Here is a 19,435-nt window from a genome sequence, read left to right on the forward strand (position 1 = left end):
ACTCGCTGAATTTTGCATACAAATTTTGGCTCTACAATACTTGCAATGCTATACACAAATGCTGGCTATGCTCCTCTTGGCTCTTCAAATAGATGAGGATGTCATCTATGAATACAATGACAAATTGATCCAAGTAAGGCTGAAATACCCGATTAATGAGATCCATGAAGATCACTGGAGCATTTGTCAAGCCGAACGGCATTACTAAAACCTCGTAATGCTCATAGTGAGTTCTCAAAGCCGTCTTATGCACATCTACGTCTTTCACCTTCAGCTGATGATATCCAGAGCGGAGATCTATTTTGTAGAACAGACTCGCTCCCTGTAACTGATCAAATAAGTCCTCAATCCTCAGTAATAGGTACTTGTTCTTCACTGTAACTCTGTTCAACTCAAGGTAATCAATACAAAGTTTCATGCTTCTGTCTTTCTTCTTCACGAAAAGCACTGTTGCGCCCCAAGGTTAACAACTAGGGTATATGAATTCTTTATCTAGGAGCTCATGTATATGCTGTTTGAGCTCTTTCATTTCTACAAGCGCTAACAAATACGGTGCCTTGGAGATTGGCATGATACCTGATGCTTCTCGGGTGACTCGCACCTTGGGTGGTGCGTCTGAGCCAGAGTGGGCTCAACAGTCGGCCTATGTTTTCGGGCGCACGCATAAAGGCATGATTAGTTCCACAAATCTCACTGCACTGACCATAGTAAACTCCTTCTCATTGTACCGAAATAGAGGTCTGATTTAAACGACCAGGTACAACATAAGATCAATAGAAAACTCCACCTCACGCTCATGCGGAATACCCGCAACGTCGTCAAGAAACACGTCAAGAAAGTCTTTGACAACTGGGACGTCTGATATGGACTGACTGGCTATATCTAGGGCTGAAATAATGCTCGTTAAAAATGCCTGACATCCCTTATGCATAAGCTTCCTTGCCTAAACGCATGGTATCATTCGAGGCAGATTTCTGCATCCATTTGGCTCGAATACAAATTTCTCCATATCAGCGGTCTAACCAACACCGACCTTCGCTGAAAGTCGATTAAAACCCATTCTTTGACAACCAATTCATTCCCAAAATAATGTCAAACTCTTGCATCGACAGTACAGTAAGATCGACACAGACTGTGTGGGCTTGTAGCTCGAGATCCATGTCTCTGACCATACTAGAAGCTGATAATACTTCCCCAACTGGGAGTGTCACAGAATAACTTACATCAAGTCTGGTGCGCTTGAATCTATCGGTGTCCTGCATTTCCATGAAGGTAAAGATCACTTCAGTGGACTTAATTCATCCCTCTACCACCATAGGATCTATCGTCCCCGCAAAGTCCTTGAGGTCCATCTAGCGAAAGCGCTCATAAACCGCTTCCGACCTCGTCCTCCTCCCTACCTCGGCATTGTTCCCAGCGACCTGCGCAAAGAACTGGGTCATGCCAGCAAGTATCTCAGCCTGAAGATCTGGTGGTGGGCCTGTTTCTTCATTACTTCTGATTATCGTTCAAACCAATAACATATATGATGAGATAAAAAAAATTCATATTTTATGTTAGCTTTTACTTCAGTCAATCTATTTTTAATTTTTAATACAACATTTCTAATTTTTGCTGTTGGAAATTTGAGATGACACATTAGACTACGTAGGAATATTTTGAACATATTTTAAATTTGATATTATTATGTTGAAATTCTAGTATGTGATTTATTATGTTGATGTCGTAGAATCCGATTAGTGGCGACTAGTCTCCACCTAGGGGGCCTAGCCCAGCGCCTACCAAATGTTAGAACTTTGTTAAACAAATATATTAACTATGAATTTGATAATAGATGTATTGTCAAATTTAATTATAATAATTTGATTTAAAATTTTAGATAACTTATTTTTGGAATTGAGATTATTGAAGATTTTAAGAACAATGAGCTTGTCGAAAAGAAAAAAACAATGATAAAAATGTAACATTGTCAACTTGGACATACATGACAAAATATGTATAATATAATTATTATAAATCAATGCATGTAGATAATAAAATTGTGTAACATTATCTTATTTTATTTTAAATTATAAAAATCGTAGGATGGTTAACTGAAATTATTATTACTAGTGCACCGATGCACGCTGTATAATATTTTTTATAATTTATTTGATTTATATTTAAATGAGGATCAAAATATATTTATAAGAAATAGTGATGGACTAAACTGTTATTTTGATATATAAATTAAAAAATAAATTTAAAAATAAAAAAATAAAAATTGATTTTAATAGGAATTGAACCTTTAACCTAAATCTTTAAAAATAAATACTCTAATCGCTGAACTACATATAACATGTATTAAAATTTTAACATTTTATTAATATATATAATTATTAAAACAGACCATGACATTTAGTTACTCTAAATGTCTTCAACTTAATAAAATATAACATAGAAAATATAAATTATTACTCAAATTAAATTTTTGTCGAGAGTCGACCTTAAGCCGTCGACCCCTTTCTCGTCGAACAGTGCTTTAATTTACAGCCGTCCTAGCTATGGTTTTAACATCCAAAGATATGCAATTTTATGGTATTCTTATTTCTTGGATATATTTTGCATTTGAATATAATTTTAAGTTTGAGTCCTAATGAATGAATCTGTAAATGGTTGGTGATGAGGCTATGATCTGCTTCTGGGCTTGATTGCTGCTTTTTATTTGTTCATGGCACCTTACACAAAGGTTGAAGAAAGCTTCAATATTCAGGTGTTGTTGAAGACCAGAATTCTTTGTTCATGTAGTTATGATTTTGGGCTTTTTTTTTCCAACCCGTTTTCTTGGAGTCAAATGGAGATATTTTCTGAGTCTATGAAAGTGCCGACTGTAGTGAATTTGGATTTCTTTTAATAAAAATTGTATTTCAGGCAATGCACGACATTTTATATCATCGGCATCACATAGAGAAGGTAAAGTTTGATCCTTTGGCTGCCTGGCTGCATTTTTATTTTTTATTTTTATTTTTTTTGACGAGGGGCTGTATATTCTTTTTAGTGCAACTTATTTTTTCTTTTGTTTAATTTGATTTTTTTTGGTTTTCCATTGTCCGGCTCATGATAGTATGATCATTTAGAATTTCCAGGAGTGGTTCCTCGAACATTTGTTGGTAAGATATTTTGCACAACTTTATTATATTCTTCATTTTGTTCTATCATGTTGTCTTATGGTCAATTGGATTTCTACTTCAAATTTTTATGCGCCTTCAATCCCACATTGAATGTTCCAATTCGAAGAAGTGGTACAAAGTTCTACATATGCACTTTAAAATCATTAAATTGATTGATTCAAGATTTCACATGTTGCTTGTATCCTGTATGCCAAAGTTTATCATAATGAGTGAAGGGTAACTCCGAACTTGGGCTGTCTGTTGAAGTAAAGGTCAGCCTTAATAGTTTGATGATGTTTCTTACTATATATCATGATTATAGGTGCCATTCTTGTGTCAATTTTGGCATCTCCTTTTGTACTGGTAGCAAGTTTACTGCAATTACCAAAGATTTATAGTCTTTATGCAGGTAACCATTTTCCTTTTGGCAAGTTCACGTGTCTTGTTTTATTCTTTTTCTACTTATATGAAGATTCTATGAGAAGATATCACCAGAGTATGATATGCAGTTGCTATGTTTTTATTTGATCATATCTACATGCATTTGAAGTGCTAAAAAAGTTCAGTATCGCGTTGTTACATAGTATTAACCTAAGTTGTACACTGGATTGGCTCACTTAGTGCGGTGTGGCCTTTTGGTCAATGAAACAAGCTATCAATATTGATGTTTGGTTGAGAATGTAAGCCTGTTGATATTATTCTTGCATAAGCCACACTTTATGGCTAAAAAGTATTCCTTTAATCTAAATTTAGTAGAGGTCCCAGTGGCATATTCTATTTTAAAGTAATTAGATGAAGATGATTTGGACATTGAATTTTAGCTCCTTCTAGTTGGAATAAATTAATGGTGCTTTGTAATATGTTAATAACTTACTTGATTGAATATAATAACCAAAAAATGGAATATCTTAGGATGCCAAAAAACCAATAGTTATTACCTGTTCATGCCTCTGTGGCAGAGGTGTTATGCTCCTGATTAGGGTCTTTGACTATGATGGCAATAAATTAATGTCGAACAAATTGATAGTTGAATACATCTGCATGGTAAATTTCCTTTTGCCATATTGCTTCTCTTATCAGTTACTACCGAGAATGTAACATACCGTACTTCAAAACTATGTAAAATTTGCGGAAAATAAATTTTTTTGTTAAATGAGTAATAATATTTCAAAATGCAATATAAATAAAATGTTTGACTAAATATCTGAAATATAAATGAGTACAAACTATTTCTGTGTCAACAATGTCACAATCAAAACGAGCTTGCAGAAAGGTACTCGGTTAAACAACGTGAAGTAATTTCATTAAAATCAGAGTAATTGAATTTAACATGCATAAAATTTTTGAAAACTTAAGCGGTCCTCGGGTTAGGCCTCCGCGCAGTCCGAGTCAACTCACTGGTTCCCACCTCTCGTCTCCTCATACTCGTCCTCACCTGCATCGATCAAGTCTAGTGAGTCTAAAGACTCAACATGTATAAGCTGAGAATAGCAAGTAATACATAATAAACCACATGTATTTTAAAGTAGCACATACATACTTAAACTCTTAATATACTTACATAAACATAGACGTGCCATCATTTTATAAACTTTTTCATAAATGTGCTTGCATCATACATACGTAAACATGCATACTCATCATCATTTTACGTAGAGATATGTTTCAAAGCAAGTAACCCGTAACATAATGCGCTTGATCATACTAAACCATAGTACTGTGCTGGCAGGGATCATAACAGCCTTTCAACCGAACATCCACTCCCACATACATAAGATCCCCGGTCATGCTTTACCGGGTGGATTGGTCTCTGGTCATGCTTTATCGCTTCCCAATCCTGATCAAAACCCAGTCATGCTTTACCGGGGTGGAAAGGTCCTCGGACACGTTCTCCGGCTTCCAAACCCGTAACATTATTGGTCACAAGACAATTCGCATACCTCAAAATATATAACATTTTCTTTTTGCACGTCGAATATAATTACATAGCGTTGAGGGCTTCGTTGGATCTCACTTGGGCTACTGCTGCACATACTAACACATTATTCATACAACTTAAATTTCATAACTTAATCGTACCAATCGTATTCACTATCGAAGTAATTTAAATAACTTATGACTTTCTAGACCACTCGGGACTTGACCATGTTTAATCATCATACTAAACCATGATATTGAACCCCGAAACAATCTTGATATGATTATGAACATTTCCCAAGCGATGAAAGATACGGACCCCGCTTAAACCATAATTCAACGATTCCTATTCAAGCTTCGTAACAGCTAATCTAACCCTCTCCAAGCTTGGTCATAACGACGTATTAATACCCAAACGAGACAATAACACTTAAACCTAAAGCTCCTCAAAATCCTGGACCAGCGCCTAGGCGCCTGAAGTGTAGCGCTGCAGCGCTGGTTAAAGCGCTACACGTGCGGAAGACAGGCGCTGCGGCGCTCCCAGTACAACGCTGTGGCGCTGCAGCGCTCCAAATACAGCACTGCGGCGGTACCTGCGCGACTCAAACCCAAAATTCGACATAATTCGCTTTCATACGACTTCTATTGTAACCAAACCCTTACCGACCTGAAATAAAACACCGATTAGCGTCTGATCACAACACACGACATACCTAAACGCATCATTAACCACCCGACATTTCCCAACGAAGCCTTCAACCAATAAATCTCAAGAAAACATGAAGAACACATTTCTTTTTTTTTATAGCATTACAGTTTGAGCAGTCACACGAGAATGATCACAACTCACTCGTCTCTTGTCCGAAAATTACGAATTTACTGTCAATTCGAAGATATCAAAAAGTAATACGTTTTAGATGTTGAAAGTTTTTTCCAGAAAACCGATCGAAAATTCGCAGGATTCGAAATGACAGCAGATTCGGTTTTTGAGATCTACAAGTTGTTTCAAAATCGTTCCTAACATCATCGCTCAAACTTTGGATAACATATACGGATTTTTACACACAATATGCATCAAAATATTTACTATGATAAGATCAATGCGGAAAAATGAAAGATTATACATGCTTTGATGATTTATACTCACGATACGACGAATATTGAAGTGAGGAGATGCGAGAAGTTAAGAACCCTAGTTTTTCTATTAAAAAAAACAAAACACAAGGTGTGTGTGTGTATGTGCGCCGATGAGAGTGTGTTTGTAACGTGTGAGTGTGTGTGTGATGATTAGGGAATTAATTAAGGGCTTAATTAGACAAATAAAATAGTTAGTAATCAATTAACAGGTTAATTAAAATTATTAATCTATCACTAATTATACTAGAACTCCTAATTTTAATAAAATACATGTGTGTCAAATTTTTAAGATTTAAAATCCCCAACTATTCAAATTAGTATTTTTGAAAAGCTTAAAATCTTAAAATCGCCTAATAAATTAAATTAGTCTTTAAAATGTTTAAAATTTCATAAATCATTTAAAATACCAATTTGACTGAAATAAATTACCCCATTATTCATAAATCGTCTAAATCGTCACCGGTCTCTTTTTCCGATCCAGCATCGAATATTCGCCTGAAACATAAAACTCGAGAAAACGTTTTAATGTGTATCAAATAAACATGTAATAATTTAAAATAATAAAAATCATAAATCATGCGTCGATAAAAATCATTTTTAAAATTAAATAAATAATTTAACAATTTAATAAATGCATGAGTTTACGTTTACTGATTTTGGACTCTACAGAGAAATCCTTTATAAACCGATTTACTTCAATTAACGAACTATCAACTCCTAGCCCCTACGATATACATATCAGTGAATGACATGCTAATGTCTTTCATATACTTTTTTTAATTGGTATCACCTGGTGTTCTGAATATATAGCACATATAGATCGATAACACTCGACTTTTCTAATTATTTTCAGTTATTCCATATATTTTAGTGCCAGCTAAAAATCTCACTTTATTTTTCCAGTTCGTTTGGCTTTAGGGTGTATCATCCTGTCGACATTGCGCTTTTTCCGCATTCAGGTATAAGATTTATTTTTAACTTTGATCACCATTCTACTCTTTCTCACTTACATCCTGAGTGATGTATGTATAATAAATCGGGCCTAAGGACTTGTTATATGCTATCATCTATGCTTACCAGTCAGAGTCATTGATTCCAATCCTTGGGGATTGTCATGTCATAAAAAAATTTATTCACTAATGGATCAAGTCATGGTGTTTCATTATATCTTAGGGAACTCGTACCTATTTCAGAAGGAACATCGTGCATATGTATACACAATCATTTGCTTACTTTTCCTAATCTTAAGAATTTGTAGAAATAATTGTATGTTTGAGCTTTACTTCTTTTGTCTAACATTGTGTCAACTCTTAATTGAACAGATTAGGAAGAATTTTGGCTCTCAAGTTGAAGCCTTCTTTGTAATATTGACCGCACTTCAGTTTCATGTGCTATTCTACTGCACACGCCCACTTCCTAATATATTGGCCTTTGGCTTAGGTGATATTACTACCTGCAGTAAACCCTGTTTTTTATACCAATTTAATTTTAATTGTGATTATAACTGAATTATTACTCTGGCATTGGCTCTTAAAAGTAACATGCTATTCTATAAAAATAATGAAAATCGTAGACAATACCATTTTAGTTTGTTCCGGAGATGCTAAGATGCACGGAAACGAAATATCACCTCATATTATTTGGTGCATGTTAGAACTTAGAATGAAACCATGGACAAACTTCTGAGTTAAATGTTTTGAAGATTGAGAAAAGCATTACTTTCCACACTATACCACCATTTGCATTTTTTTAGCTACTCATTACCTGAATTTCTTGTTTGCAGTTAACTTGGCATATGGTTTTTGGTTTAACCATCGTTTTTTTGCGGCATTAAGATGTTTGGTATGTTTACCCTTAATGATGAAGAGTTAATATGACATATTCAGTGGTAGCTTCCATATTCTATGTTTGTCTTTGATTTTATTCCTGCAAATAATTTTCCTGGTTCACTTTATACCTGATAAATACATACTTTCTATGGTCCCATGCCAATTGAAGATCACAAATTTATCTTGCCTTATGACTAATGGGAGGATCAAATATATCTCAGCTCGTATAAATATGCCAACCAATTCCCTTTGCCTATCTGTTCTGGCAACATTATCTTTATCCCCTTGTATGCCTATTGCTTTTAATACTTATGTTTATCCCCTTGCATGCCTATTGCTTTTAATACTATTCCTGATTTTAGTTAGTTGATCTTTCTCGTTTTCTTTGCAATCCTAGAAGTTCTCAAGATAAATTGTATACAAAAACTTGCAGGAAGAATATATACCATGAGATGAATTATTCGCTTGTTTATATTTTTGTCTAACCATTAATCATTCTTTTAATGCTCAGATTTTTGCCACTGTTGTCCTTAGATGCGACATCTTATTACTTGTCTTACCTCTGGGGTTGGAGCTATTGCTGGTATGCTGTGTAGATTAGTTTTGGGGAATATTCTCTTCCATTTTGTTATGGCTTCCCCTCCGTCTCTCTCCCAAACATGCATGCATGTGCGTCTGCACGTGCTCACAACTACGTTGCTGTAATGTCTAGTCACTATTTTCAGGCAATGATAAATTTTTTCTATACGTTTTCTGCAAAAATATTCAAATGACCTTGATTTTCGAGGAGATTGATTTGTGATCATGTACCCTTTGTTTTTGTTCCTTGTAAGTGGCGGCGTGTTACCTTATTTTGGAGGGGGTACTTTCTTCTTCCTTATAGTCTATTACCTTATTTTGGAGGTAGTTTATTTGGCATTAGCATCATGAAAGATTTTAATTAATTCTAAGATATAGATTTCCTTAGAGAGAGATGTGTTAGCTGTGAAGATTGGATCCAGTGGAATCGGTAAAGATAATTTATATGGTGCCAGCATGTATTAAATCCTGTTTCCGATATTTTTCCCATGAGAAAGAGCTGTTCCTACTGATGGCCGCACAATGTGACTTGATTTTGTGGTAGCTCAGTGATTGTTTATTATTGAATCTCTCTTAATTAATTAATTGACTGCAGTCTAGATCAATTTCATTACTGAAGGCTCTAATATCGTGCTTGATAACTGCTTTGGCTTGCATAGGTTTGTGACCGACTATACTACCACTTTTTTTTATGTGACTTCATACATAATCTTGTAATTGTTATGCCAAATGTTTTGAAGTTTTTGCACTGCAGGTCTCACAATACTTGTCGATTCTCTCTTTTGGAGAAAGTTGTTATGGCCTGAACTGGAAGTTTTTTGGTTTAACTCAATTTTGAACCGAAGTTCTGAATGGGGTGTATCCTTCCATTGCTAGACAAAAAATATTTTAGAATGAATTGAATGCAAAATTACTGATTACTGGGTGTAATTTGTGCAAAATTATTGATAAATGACTATAAGTGGTTAGATTCTTGACACACAATACCTGTTTTTCTCTTGGTCCTGTGTTCTTTTTGCATAGGCTTTTCTATAACCAGTTTGCATGGCCATTTAAAAATACTTCATGAACTTCATTTAACTTACACGATGCTCGGGTATTCAATCTCTGTGGATATCTGTTGACTACTTAAAGTTTTTAAATAGTTTTACGCAGGAAATTGCTCAATATCTTGTACATTCAAAACAAGAGAAAGCTAGGATCTTGTGCCAACTGTGAGCTTCTTTTCATATATGGACAGTCTAAGTGTGATTAGGTTTAATTTAATACACTGACTTTATTCAACCGTGAACAAGTAGAAGTTGAAAGGTTAGCACGACAATTGGGATGTGGTAAAGAGACTTGGCCTATTACATACTTGGGTGTACCGTTGGGAGGCAATCCATTGCAAGCATCATTCTGGCAGCCAGTGGTTGCTAAAATGTCGAGAAATTTGGCTACATGGAAGAAAGCATTCTTGTCTAGAGGGGGAAGATTAACATTGATACTGTCGGTTTTGAATTCCATCCCGATATATTACATGTCTTTATTTAAGGTCCCCAAAAGTGTAGCGGATTCGATGGATAAGATCTTAAGGAATTTTTTATGGGACGGAGCGAATGGAGATGGCCACATACATTTGGCCGCATGGGATCAAGTTTGTAAACCGAAGGATAGAGGGGGATTGGGAATTGCGAAAATTAACTTCAGAAATACGGCCTTGCTTGGGAAGTGGTGGTGGAGATTTTTCCAAGAAGATGGGACATTATGGAAAAAGATAATTGTTAGTAAATATGGGTTACAAGAAAATGGGTGGGATGCGGGGTTGGCAAGAAATGTCACGTTTAGATGCCCTTGGAAGTTTATTTCCCGAACATATCCAACTTTTAAACAAAAAATTTCTGTTAAGGTGAGAGGAGGGAATAAGGTTAGATTCTGGGAGGATAATTGGTTGGGGGCCTCTTCGTTCAAAGATTGTTTCCCAGCTTTGTTTCAGCTATCATCATTTCACAATTTGCCTATATCATATTTTGTACAATTTGATAATGTCACATGCAACCATTCTTGGGATTTTCATTTAGAAGGGGGGGTGAGAGATGAGGAGATTGATGAGTTGTCAGAGCTATTAGAAGTCTTAGAATCGGTTAGGTTAGTTGAGGGGGTAGACGATTTTATTCAGTGGAGCAGGGATTCGTCGGGTATTTTTTCAGTTAGCTCATTCTACGAGTCTTTCTTCCCAAATCATCTTTTTCCACAAATCCAATCTTTCAATGCTATTTGGAAAGTCCCGGTTCCAAACAAGATACAACTTTTTTCTTGGACAGCCACTCTGGGTAAGCTATCTACCTCGGAGATGATCCAAAAAAGATGCCCCGGAATTGCTTTGTGCCCCAATTGGTGTCTTCTATGCAGAAATGAAATAGAATCACAGGACCATATGCTCATCCATTGTCCATTCTCGTTATCATTGTGGGGTAGAGCGTTGCAAGAGCTGCGGTTGGTTTGGGTGATACCTAAGTCAACAAAAGAGTTATTCAATATGGATTTGGGACAAACCACAGGTACTAGAGGAAGAATTTTTTGGCAAGTCGTGGTTCATTACATAGTTGGACGGTTTGGTTGGAGAGAAACCGAAGAATCTTCGAAGGAAAAGAGGCAAATACAGACAAGTGCTGGGAGAAGATCAAGATTAACATTGCCATGTGGATTGGAACTCATAAAGATTTCAAGAATGTTTCAATTTTCGATTTGATAAGACATTGGGAATATGTGTATCACTAAGTTAGTCCTAATATTGTGTGCGAAATTATAACAGTGAACTTCTAGTCCACTGATGTAATCCATTTTACTATATTATTAATAAAATTTTGTTTCCTATAAAAAAAAAGAACTTATATTACCCCTTGCACTTTGTATGCTGACATGAGATTAGTGAGACTTGTCTAATAATCAATTCACAGTGAATCTAAAGTCGATGAAATGTAACAGTTGGACGAATCAAATTAGTTTAGAAATCTCTTTTATGAATCTTCACCAATTTGATTCGTCCAACTGTTACATTTCATCGACCTTAGATTTAGAAATTTGTTTTATGAATCTTCACTAAATGCTATACTCAAGTACAACTTTTAGAAAAAAGTAGGATCTCCCCCTACTCTCAGGTGGTCAAACTCACCAGGGAACAACATTGAATTGTCAGTGTTTCTGGTTAGAGGTCTTCTCACTTATGCATTTATGGTATCATCTATCATTGACAGTAAAGGAACTAGTTCTAAGACCCTAGTCAGGTATGGGTCCCTACTGGTGGTCGTAAAGAGCCCCTATTAATCGCTCAGTTTGTTCCTATGTTGTAAAACAGGTGCATTTTTTTTTTCTTTGGGTTTAAAGGCTAAGGAAGGATTAAAATAATATATCTTTTTCAATCTAACTCTTCTGAGCGATGCTTTTTTATTTTGGATTGTTTGGTATTTATTTTTTTCCTTGATATCTTTCTTTAGACACATTCTTTTCACTGGTACTTCACATCAGCACTTCCCCGCTCTTTGCTGGCTGCATATCCACTCTTTTTGGTGAGTGTAAGATTTGACTAAATAGATTGATTGCCACGCTATCAAATTGCTTCATGATTCCTGCAAGATTGTTTGCTTTCCCTGAAGTGATGTAATGTAATGATTAACCCCGAATGTGCTGTTGTGCATTGAACAAAATATTACATTAATTTTTTGAATGATCGATTCGCTCATACTTTATTACTTTCATATGTTGGGCAAAACATTTTCAATTCTATTGAGCTCAAATATAATGGGCCCAACTCATGTTGAACCTCAAATATGTGGAGTATACGAAGGGAAGAGGGCTTATTTGGGTCGGTATGCAGTTAGAAAAGAGAGGAAGAATAACAGATTAAAAAGTGTGAAGCATGCTTACGGAGCAATATTCAGTAGATTGTTAGTGGAAGTGTTCTCACTTAGGTAGAGGGTTTTTTTTTGGGGGGGGGATATACTCAATCTTGTCGACTGAACATGATTTCTTTAGTGTTGACTGTTTCAACTTTAGTTGTTTTTCTGTTTTCTCATTAACTTATATACCAATTCTTATTTCCAAATGGTGGTTGTATCTTCTATGTACTCCATTTACTCATCCTTTGAGACAGCTGTCACCCTCCTTCAAACCATCCTATTTCTTATATTTCTTCAAGTATATTCAAGAATCTACAATGACAAAGTTTGAGATCAGTTTAATGGAGTTAAAATTCCGACTTAATGGGACTTTCAGTTTTTGAAATAACATAAAATTGCTGGAGAATTTCATGCTTCTGGTTTGATATGAAATTTTTCCTGCAGCTAGGTATTTTACTTGACAGAAGAGTTTGGTTTCACGTATTTCCAGTTTTATCCTTCGTTTTGCTTTATTCAAAGCTTCCACACAAGGTAATGCCTCTAGAATCGCAATTTGGGGAGCATTTCAGCTCATGCCAATATCTGTACATCTGATTTGCTAAGATTTTTCTTTTACAGGAACTCCGTTTCATCATTAGTTCTCTTCCCATGTTCAATTTTTCAGCTGCAATGGCTGCTAGCAGGGTGTATGTAATTTCCTTTCGATAAATAGTTGAATACATAATACAAATATTTTGTGTTGTTCCTAGTGTTCCTGTACCCTTTTAGGTGTTATTATCTAGTTTGTAGTATTGACAGACAAATGCTTAGTAATATGATGTGGTTCACGTATCCAGACCACGTATAGAAATAGGTGATTCTCGAAATTCTAAATGGGAATAGCTTTATTTTGCTATGTATCCATGTTTCGGCTACATTAATTCTTATTTCTTCAAAGTTATGATTCATGTTTTGTTCTCTCTTTCTTTATGTTGATGTTTTGGTGGTGTTGTCTTAATTTTACATAGATACAACAATAGGAGGAAGAGTTTCTGGAAATATCTCTATGTTGCCATGATTGGAGGCTTCATGATCAGGTTAAATGAAGTCCTCTTTTATTATTTGAGCTTTTTGATTGTTTTTACTGACTTTATGATATGTAGTCTAGGGTGTACATTCTTGACATTTATGGCGTCTTACGAAAACTACCCAAGTGGTCATGCCATAAAAGCTTTGCATAAGAGAGGTTAGTTCTCTTTCCCTCTTCTTCTGTTGTTTTATTGCATCAATTCGGTGTTAAACTCTCTCTATGGGAAGTGGACTTACATTTTTGTATCTTCGAATATGTACAGATTTTTTATTCTTGGTGCTTTTGTGGTTCTTGACTGAAAATCAACAAATGTGTAATGATTGGTATTTTTTGACTTCCCTTTGGATTGGATCGTGATGATTAGATGGATGTAGAAAAATATTTGTTTGCTTTGGCAGGTTGGTGGTTTTTAAGTTGAGAGGATTTGTTAGTTCAGGCTTTGGGTTTAGTGTAACTAGGGCATGATGGCAATGCATGTATGAAATTTGTGTACAAGGATGGTGCACAAGTTGCAACCGACTTATGTGGTGATGGAATATGGCAAAGACTCTGCATTTTGAACTCCTGCAGTTGTTGTACATTTAGCTTGGTGCCTCTGAACTAGAAGTCACTCATCCCAGAACCAACTGAACTTTATCTTCGTGGACATGCTAACATGTACTCAAAATTGACGATTATAACACCACCCCGCTCCCCCCCTGAAATGTAGATTTGCTTGTGCCATTGTGCGAGTTGAACTGCATAGACAATGATAGCTTCATTACATATTGCTTCGAAATGGAAAGGCTTAAGTGAATGCTATGATGTATTTCATATACAAGAGCGGTTCCATACATATTTCTCATCATTAACCAAACCTAGTTTGAGTCATCAGTTCTATAATACAAAATTTTGATACATTGGTTTAATCAGAGCATGTATTACTTTTTTTTACCTTTTCTCTTGAAAATATGAATTAGAATTGGTTCCCTATCCTCCATCTATCTCTTTTTCTCACCCACACATGCACACTCGTTATTTGTTTATGTTTTCTTTTCCTTCTTTTACTTTAGTTTAAATCATGTGTGTCATCCTAGATTGCAAATTGCTATGAGCGTATTTGATTTTACAGGCCATTTAATACAAAGTTCAAATTTGTATTTTTTTTTCTTTTCTTTTACTTTAGTGTGTCATCCTAGATTGCAAATTTCTATGCTTATATGGCTTTACAGGGTATTTAATGGAAAATTCAAATGAAACATGGGTTCACATTGACACCTTCTCAGCAATGAACGGGGTCTCGCGCTTCTGCGAAAATTATGAACCATGGAGGTATGTTTGATGATATTTCGTTTTATTATTTTTAGACTCTGTATACTCTCAGCATAACATGATAACCTTATCGAGATTATAAAAAATTTACATTGTTGTCGAAATTTGACATAAAGTTAAATGTTTATTTGGGTGCTTTCTGTAAAAGATTTATTACATGTTTTTCTCTTTTCTCACGGATACATGGATGCAAAAAACAATTTTATGGTCTTGCATGCTTATATACTCTTTCTATTGATTTTAATTCGACTTTTCCTTTCTTGGTACCTCTAGCACTGTTTTCAGTCTTTTTTTCTTGAGTCATCTATTACCAAGTCAGAAGAGCTCTTTTTTGTTCAATTTTACATTTTACTTCAATGTCTAGTCTGAATATGTAGCCTCAAGTCAGAAAACTTAATTATGGAATACTTTAATTTTCTGGGATCCCACTTACCAATTGCAAGGAGACAATCAGGAAAACTGAAATTCCTAAAATGACATGTTCTCAATATTTGCCTGGAATTATAATACATTGAAACATTGTCTTTTGTATTAGATTGAGATTTTGCAGTACCTCTCTCATGCTGGAGAAGAAATTTTCTGTTCCTGCTTTGCTTGTGATTTTCTGAAATTAATTACTCACCAATGTTTTTTTTTGGGATGCCTCTATTTGTATGTATGATGTACAAATTATTCCACCATCAAGCTTCTCTCTAGTGAAATGCATGTCTACCTCTATTTGCTTTGTCTTGTCATGTTGCAAAGGATTGGGAGCAATGTTAATAGTCTGCTGGTAACACAACTTTGTTGGTCCTTTTCACTCGATTCTTAGATCATCTATGATGATCTTAAGCAACAAATATTCACTTATGTCTAGGTTACCATAAAGGAACAGTGTCCAGTTGTTCTCCTCCTATCTACTATGAAGTCTACAAGTTCAGCATCTGCAATTGCCTCTAATTCCATACTTGTGCCTCTGTCCAATGAAATTCCCTTGCTAGGATTAGTTTTTAAGCATGTTAGAACCAAATTTACTTTCTGGCGGATGAGGTTTTTTTCATTATATTCTCGTGTCCATCATTTGTCTCATTACTTTCACTTATTCTATTCAGGTCCCTTTCGAGACAATTAGATCAATTTTCTGACTAGTTATTTACCAGTACCTTAATCACCAATAATTGTGCTTGTATCACTAAGGTTTTTTATTGGTGCCTGTAGGACTTTCGGGTAGTTTGCAACCTTCAGCACTTGTCTCTTACACCTTTTGGCCTAGTTCCTGTATGATGGCTGAGTTTTTTCATTCCCTTGCAAAATGCTTTAACTAGGTGTTACCACTTCAACTAGTTCTTTCCATTCAATGAGTAAGATGAGTGGAGGTGTTTTAGTTTGCATGTTGCTTATGTGGTCGGTGCAGTGATGACCTGATCTAACTGCAAAGAACCACCATGTTTGTTAGCCATTGGATTTTTAAAGCCAGAGAAATAGAGGGAAATCAATTTTGTTTTTTCTTCTTTCAATAAGAGATGAAGGGAAAACAGAGATTGATTTCCATGGATGCTTTAGGTTTTCTCATTCAAAGTTATATTAGATCACAATTCATTATAGCTAGTATATAGCCTTAAGTCAAATAACTCAAAGATGTTATTCCATATTCTATTAGACCCTATTTACATACAAGGACAATACAGAAATTTAACGTCATCCTAAATTAACTTGTTCTCTCAATAATGGCCTTTGATCCTGCATTAGAACATTTTGTTCTCCATTGAGTTGACTGTTAGATTTTCCGATACTTATATATTGTGATCTAGGTATTCGAAAGAAGAAGGGATTCCTCTGGGAGATTTGCAGAGAAAAAATTTTACATACCTCTTAAGGTGAGTTTCTTGATCGTACTTGTTACTCTCATGTTTATGTGACTAAGAAACTGGCTGAAATGCAACTTTGCTTTTGGGGGAACGTGTACCCTTTGCTCTCGACTAAGTTTTCAAACTGATCAGTTTTACTGCTAGTCATGGCAATTTGCAAGTGAATGGTTCTGAAGAAAAAAGACACATTTGCCGTTTGCATACTGAATTATTATGAGATACGATTTTAAGAGATTTGAGACTTGTCAAAGTGAACATACATTTTTTTCCAGCTTCTCTATCATATTAGTATCATTACGCAAATTATGGTTTCTCCATATACAACGTTCATATTACTTGCACATATATTGCAGCTAAAACGCAACCAATTTTTCTCATGGTTTCTCCATGTTTCAGTGAGCAATCTCAGATTGGAGGGTTTGAGTGTCTTTTTAGCACAAAGGGGTTCACCAGAGCTCGTCTTAATGTTGGATTTCCTCCCGCAGTACTGGTATATTGAGGAGCTGAGTCTCATACTTTTCAGGATGATATGCAGACTACTCTAAACTAGGACATGTTAACAAATAAGTAGCCTATATTTTGCCACCTCAAATATTTTTGAGAATGCGGATTAACTCATGATGGCAATTATCTGGACTGCACGAAGCATGAAATTTCTGTTCTAGTTTAGCATACTAACAGGTGTCTATATGTATTCACAACAGGTTAAGGAACCCAAGGTATTTGTCCATGGACGAGCTGGTAACAGGGAGATATTCTATAAAAGCTGGCCAGGATGCTAATGCATTGACAGGAAGATGCTTATAGATAAATCAAACCTAAAAGGTTCTGCAAGCAGCACAGTGAAAGGAACCTTGTATTGGCTACTTAAACAGATATACATGGAAGAAATATGATTTTTATGCTTGCGAAATCTCGAGAACCGCGTGTTTTTCAACATTCTGAGAAGTAAACAAGGTGGCATTTCTACATCTTTTTGGAACCTTAACTTTTTCCAATTGCAGGAAAATTTTCTGCACTAGATTTAATTTCGAGGTTTGTGCATGGAAATATGGCAATACGCATGTGATGTTTAGGCCACTACACGGCATAAAATTGGCTTGAGTTCTATTATAACTATTCACAAGTTTTGGTACTTTAGTTGGTGTTTGGTTTTACCATTGTTTCACAGTCGGACACGGAACTCGGAATCGGTCCGAACCGGTCTAAGATTGGATTGGAATCGGCACAACCCGATCTGGAACCGTGGAACCGATAAGCACCCCTAGTGTCAGCTTTTTCCTTCCCAAATGATTGGAGATGGTAAAATCAATAATATTTATAACCAAAAAAAAAAAATATAATATCAATTATATTTCGAAAAAAAAAAGAAAAAAAACTTTTGTTACGAGGAAATGCATCTCATTTAATATTCTGAAATTTTCTGAACATGTATACATTTTTACGTTCTAATATGATTAATTCGAATTTATTTAAAAATACACGATTAATCCTAATGAAAAGGATAAATTCTAAAAATAATACTTACTTTATTGATTTTGTTCAATCTAAATTTAACCATTCGGCGCATAAAAATATTGTTTGATATAAGTAATTTTACTCAATATATTTAGTACAAATAATTAACAAAAATGAGTTTGCAAACACCGTTGGACCAAGTGATGGTGAAAGGGGGCATTTTACAATTATTTAAAAATAAATTTTATTAACGAAAATTTTATTAAAATTAAATTATCTTAATTGGATTTATCTGTCCAAATTCCTAAGCTTGCCCCAGATGATTTATTATTCTCACGACGCACTAATACCTATAATGTTTCTAAAAAATTTCTAAAGAAAATGATGAAATTTCTCTTTTTTTTTACAAATAAGAACTTTCGAAAATTATTATTAGTGTTTTTTTTTAAAAAAAACTGTTATTCCTATGAAATTTTTTAATTAAAAAGTATATTTTAAAATGAAATAGTTTAACTATCACAAACTTATATTTAAGCCTTGTATTTTTAAAATAATTATGATTTTGATATGTTTTTATTTTAGAGTAATTTAGGCTAAAATCTCCACATAACTTTTCGATATATGAATCAACTCCTCAATTAGAATTATTTATTAAGGGCTCTGCACAGTCGAATTTTTTTAGTTCCAACTCTCGTTTTACAATGAGAGTAGGTCTTTTGTGAGACGATTTCACGAATATTTATCTGTGAGACGGATCAACCCTACCGATATTCACATTAAAAAGTAATACTCTTAGCATAAAAAGTAATATTTTTTTATGAATGACCCAAATAAGAAATCTGTCATACAAAATACAACCCTTGCAATGAACGTCTTCAGATTTAAATTTATTGAATCAAGCTTTCTTAAGACATTTCCCCATTTTCTCTCTTCGAACATCATCAAACGTGAGTGTCTACCAATTCCTCCAGAATCGATTTTACAGTTACGACGTTGATTTTCCTCTTCCGGCGTGTATTCTCCTCCATGGGCGAGTATTCTTAACAATTTTCCCCATTTTCCTTCACCTCCGACAACAACGTATGTGCGTATATTTTCCATCCACTTTTGGCATCGATTAACCTCCACCGGAGACTGTAGAAGGATTGTAGCTAGGGTGGGCATAATATGATCTGGACAGGAAAATCGAAAATCCAACCCAGAAAAAACCAGAAACCAAATCGAACCGAAATCCAAAGTACTTGTTTTAATTTTACAACCT

The 19,435-nt window shown here is 34.9% G+C and overlaps 1 protein-coding gene across 2 annotated transcripts; it reads left to right on the forward strand.

Annotated features, from left to right (window-relative positions):
- The first annotated feature begins 2,449 nt into the window (after positions 1-2,449).
- Positions 2,450-17,856, forward strand: LOC142529724 (dol-P-Man:Man(7)GlcNAc(2)-PP-Dol alpha-1,6-mannosyltransferase). 2 transcript variants are annotated; one of them, XM_075635337.1, is made up of 20 exons: positions 2,450-2,577; positions 2,667-2,752; positions 2,911-2,952; positions 3,104-3,149; positions 3,472-3,558; positions 7,107-7,162; positions 7,526-7,643; positions 7,987-8,045; positions 8,544-8,615; positions 9,207-9,270; positions 9,366-9,469; positions 12,088-12,159; positions 12,934-13,020; positions 13,108-13,175; positions 13,497-13,565; positions 13,632-13,714; positions 14,770-14,869; positions 16,660-16,725; positions 17,113-17,206; positions 17,421-17,856. In XM_075635337.1, exons 1-20 carry the CDS (start codon positions 2,544-2,546, stop codon positions 17,496-17,498), a joined length of 1,485 nt encoding a protein of 494 aa, XP_075491452.1. In that variant the 5' UTR covers positions 2,450-2,543; the 3' UTR covers positions 17,499-17,856. The 2 variants fall into 2 exon arrangements, with proteins under 2 accessions (XP_075491452.1, XP_075491453.1); XM_075635338.1 differs by lacking the exons at positions 7,526-7,643; positions 7,987-8,045.
- Positions 17,857-19,435: the final 1,579 nt, after the last annotated feature.

Source organism: Primulina tabacum, chromosome 16, assembly GCF_025594145.1.
Source record: "Primulina tabacum isolate GXHZ01 chromosome 16, ASM2559414v2, whole genome shotgun sequence".
NCBI classification, from domain to species: domain Eukaryota; kingdom Viridiplantae; phylum Streptophyta; class Magnoliopsida; order Lamiales; family Gesneriaceae; genus Primulina; species Primulina tabacum.

Coding starts and splice junctions, on each gene's coding strand:
- LOC142529724 (XM_075635337.1), top strand. CDS start 2,544: ATGGTTTTAACATCCAAAGATATGCAATTTTATG. Junction 2,578..2,666: donor CAAAGATATGCAATTTTATG/GTATTCTTATTT, acceptor GTTGGTGATGAG/GCTATGATCTGCTTCTGGGC. Junction 14,870..16,659: donor GAAAATTATGAACCATGGAG/GTATGTTTGATG, acceptor ATTGTGATCTAG/GTATTCGAAAGAAGAAGGGA.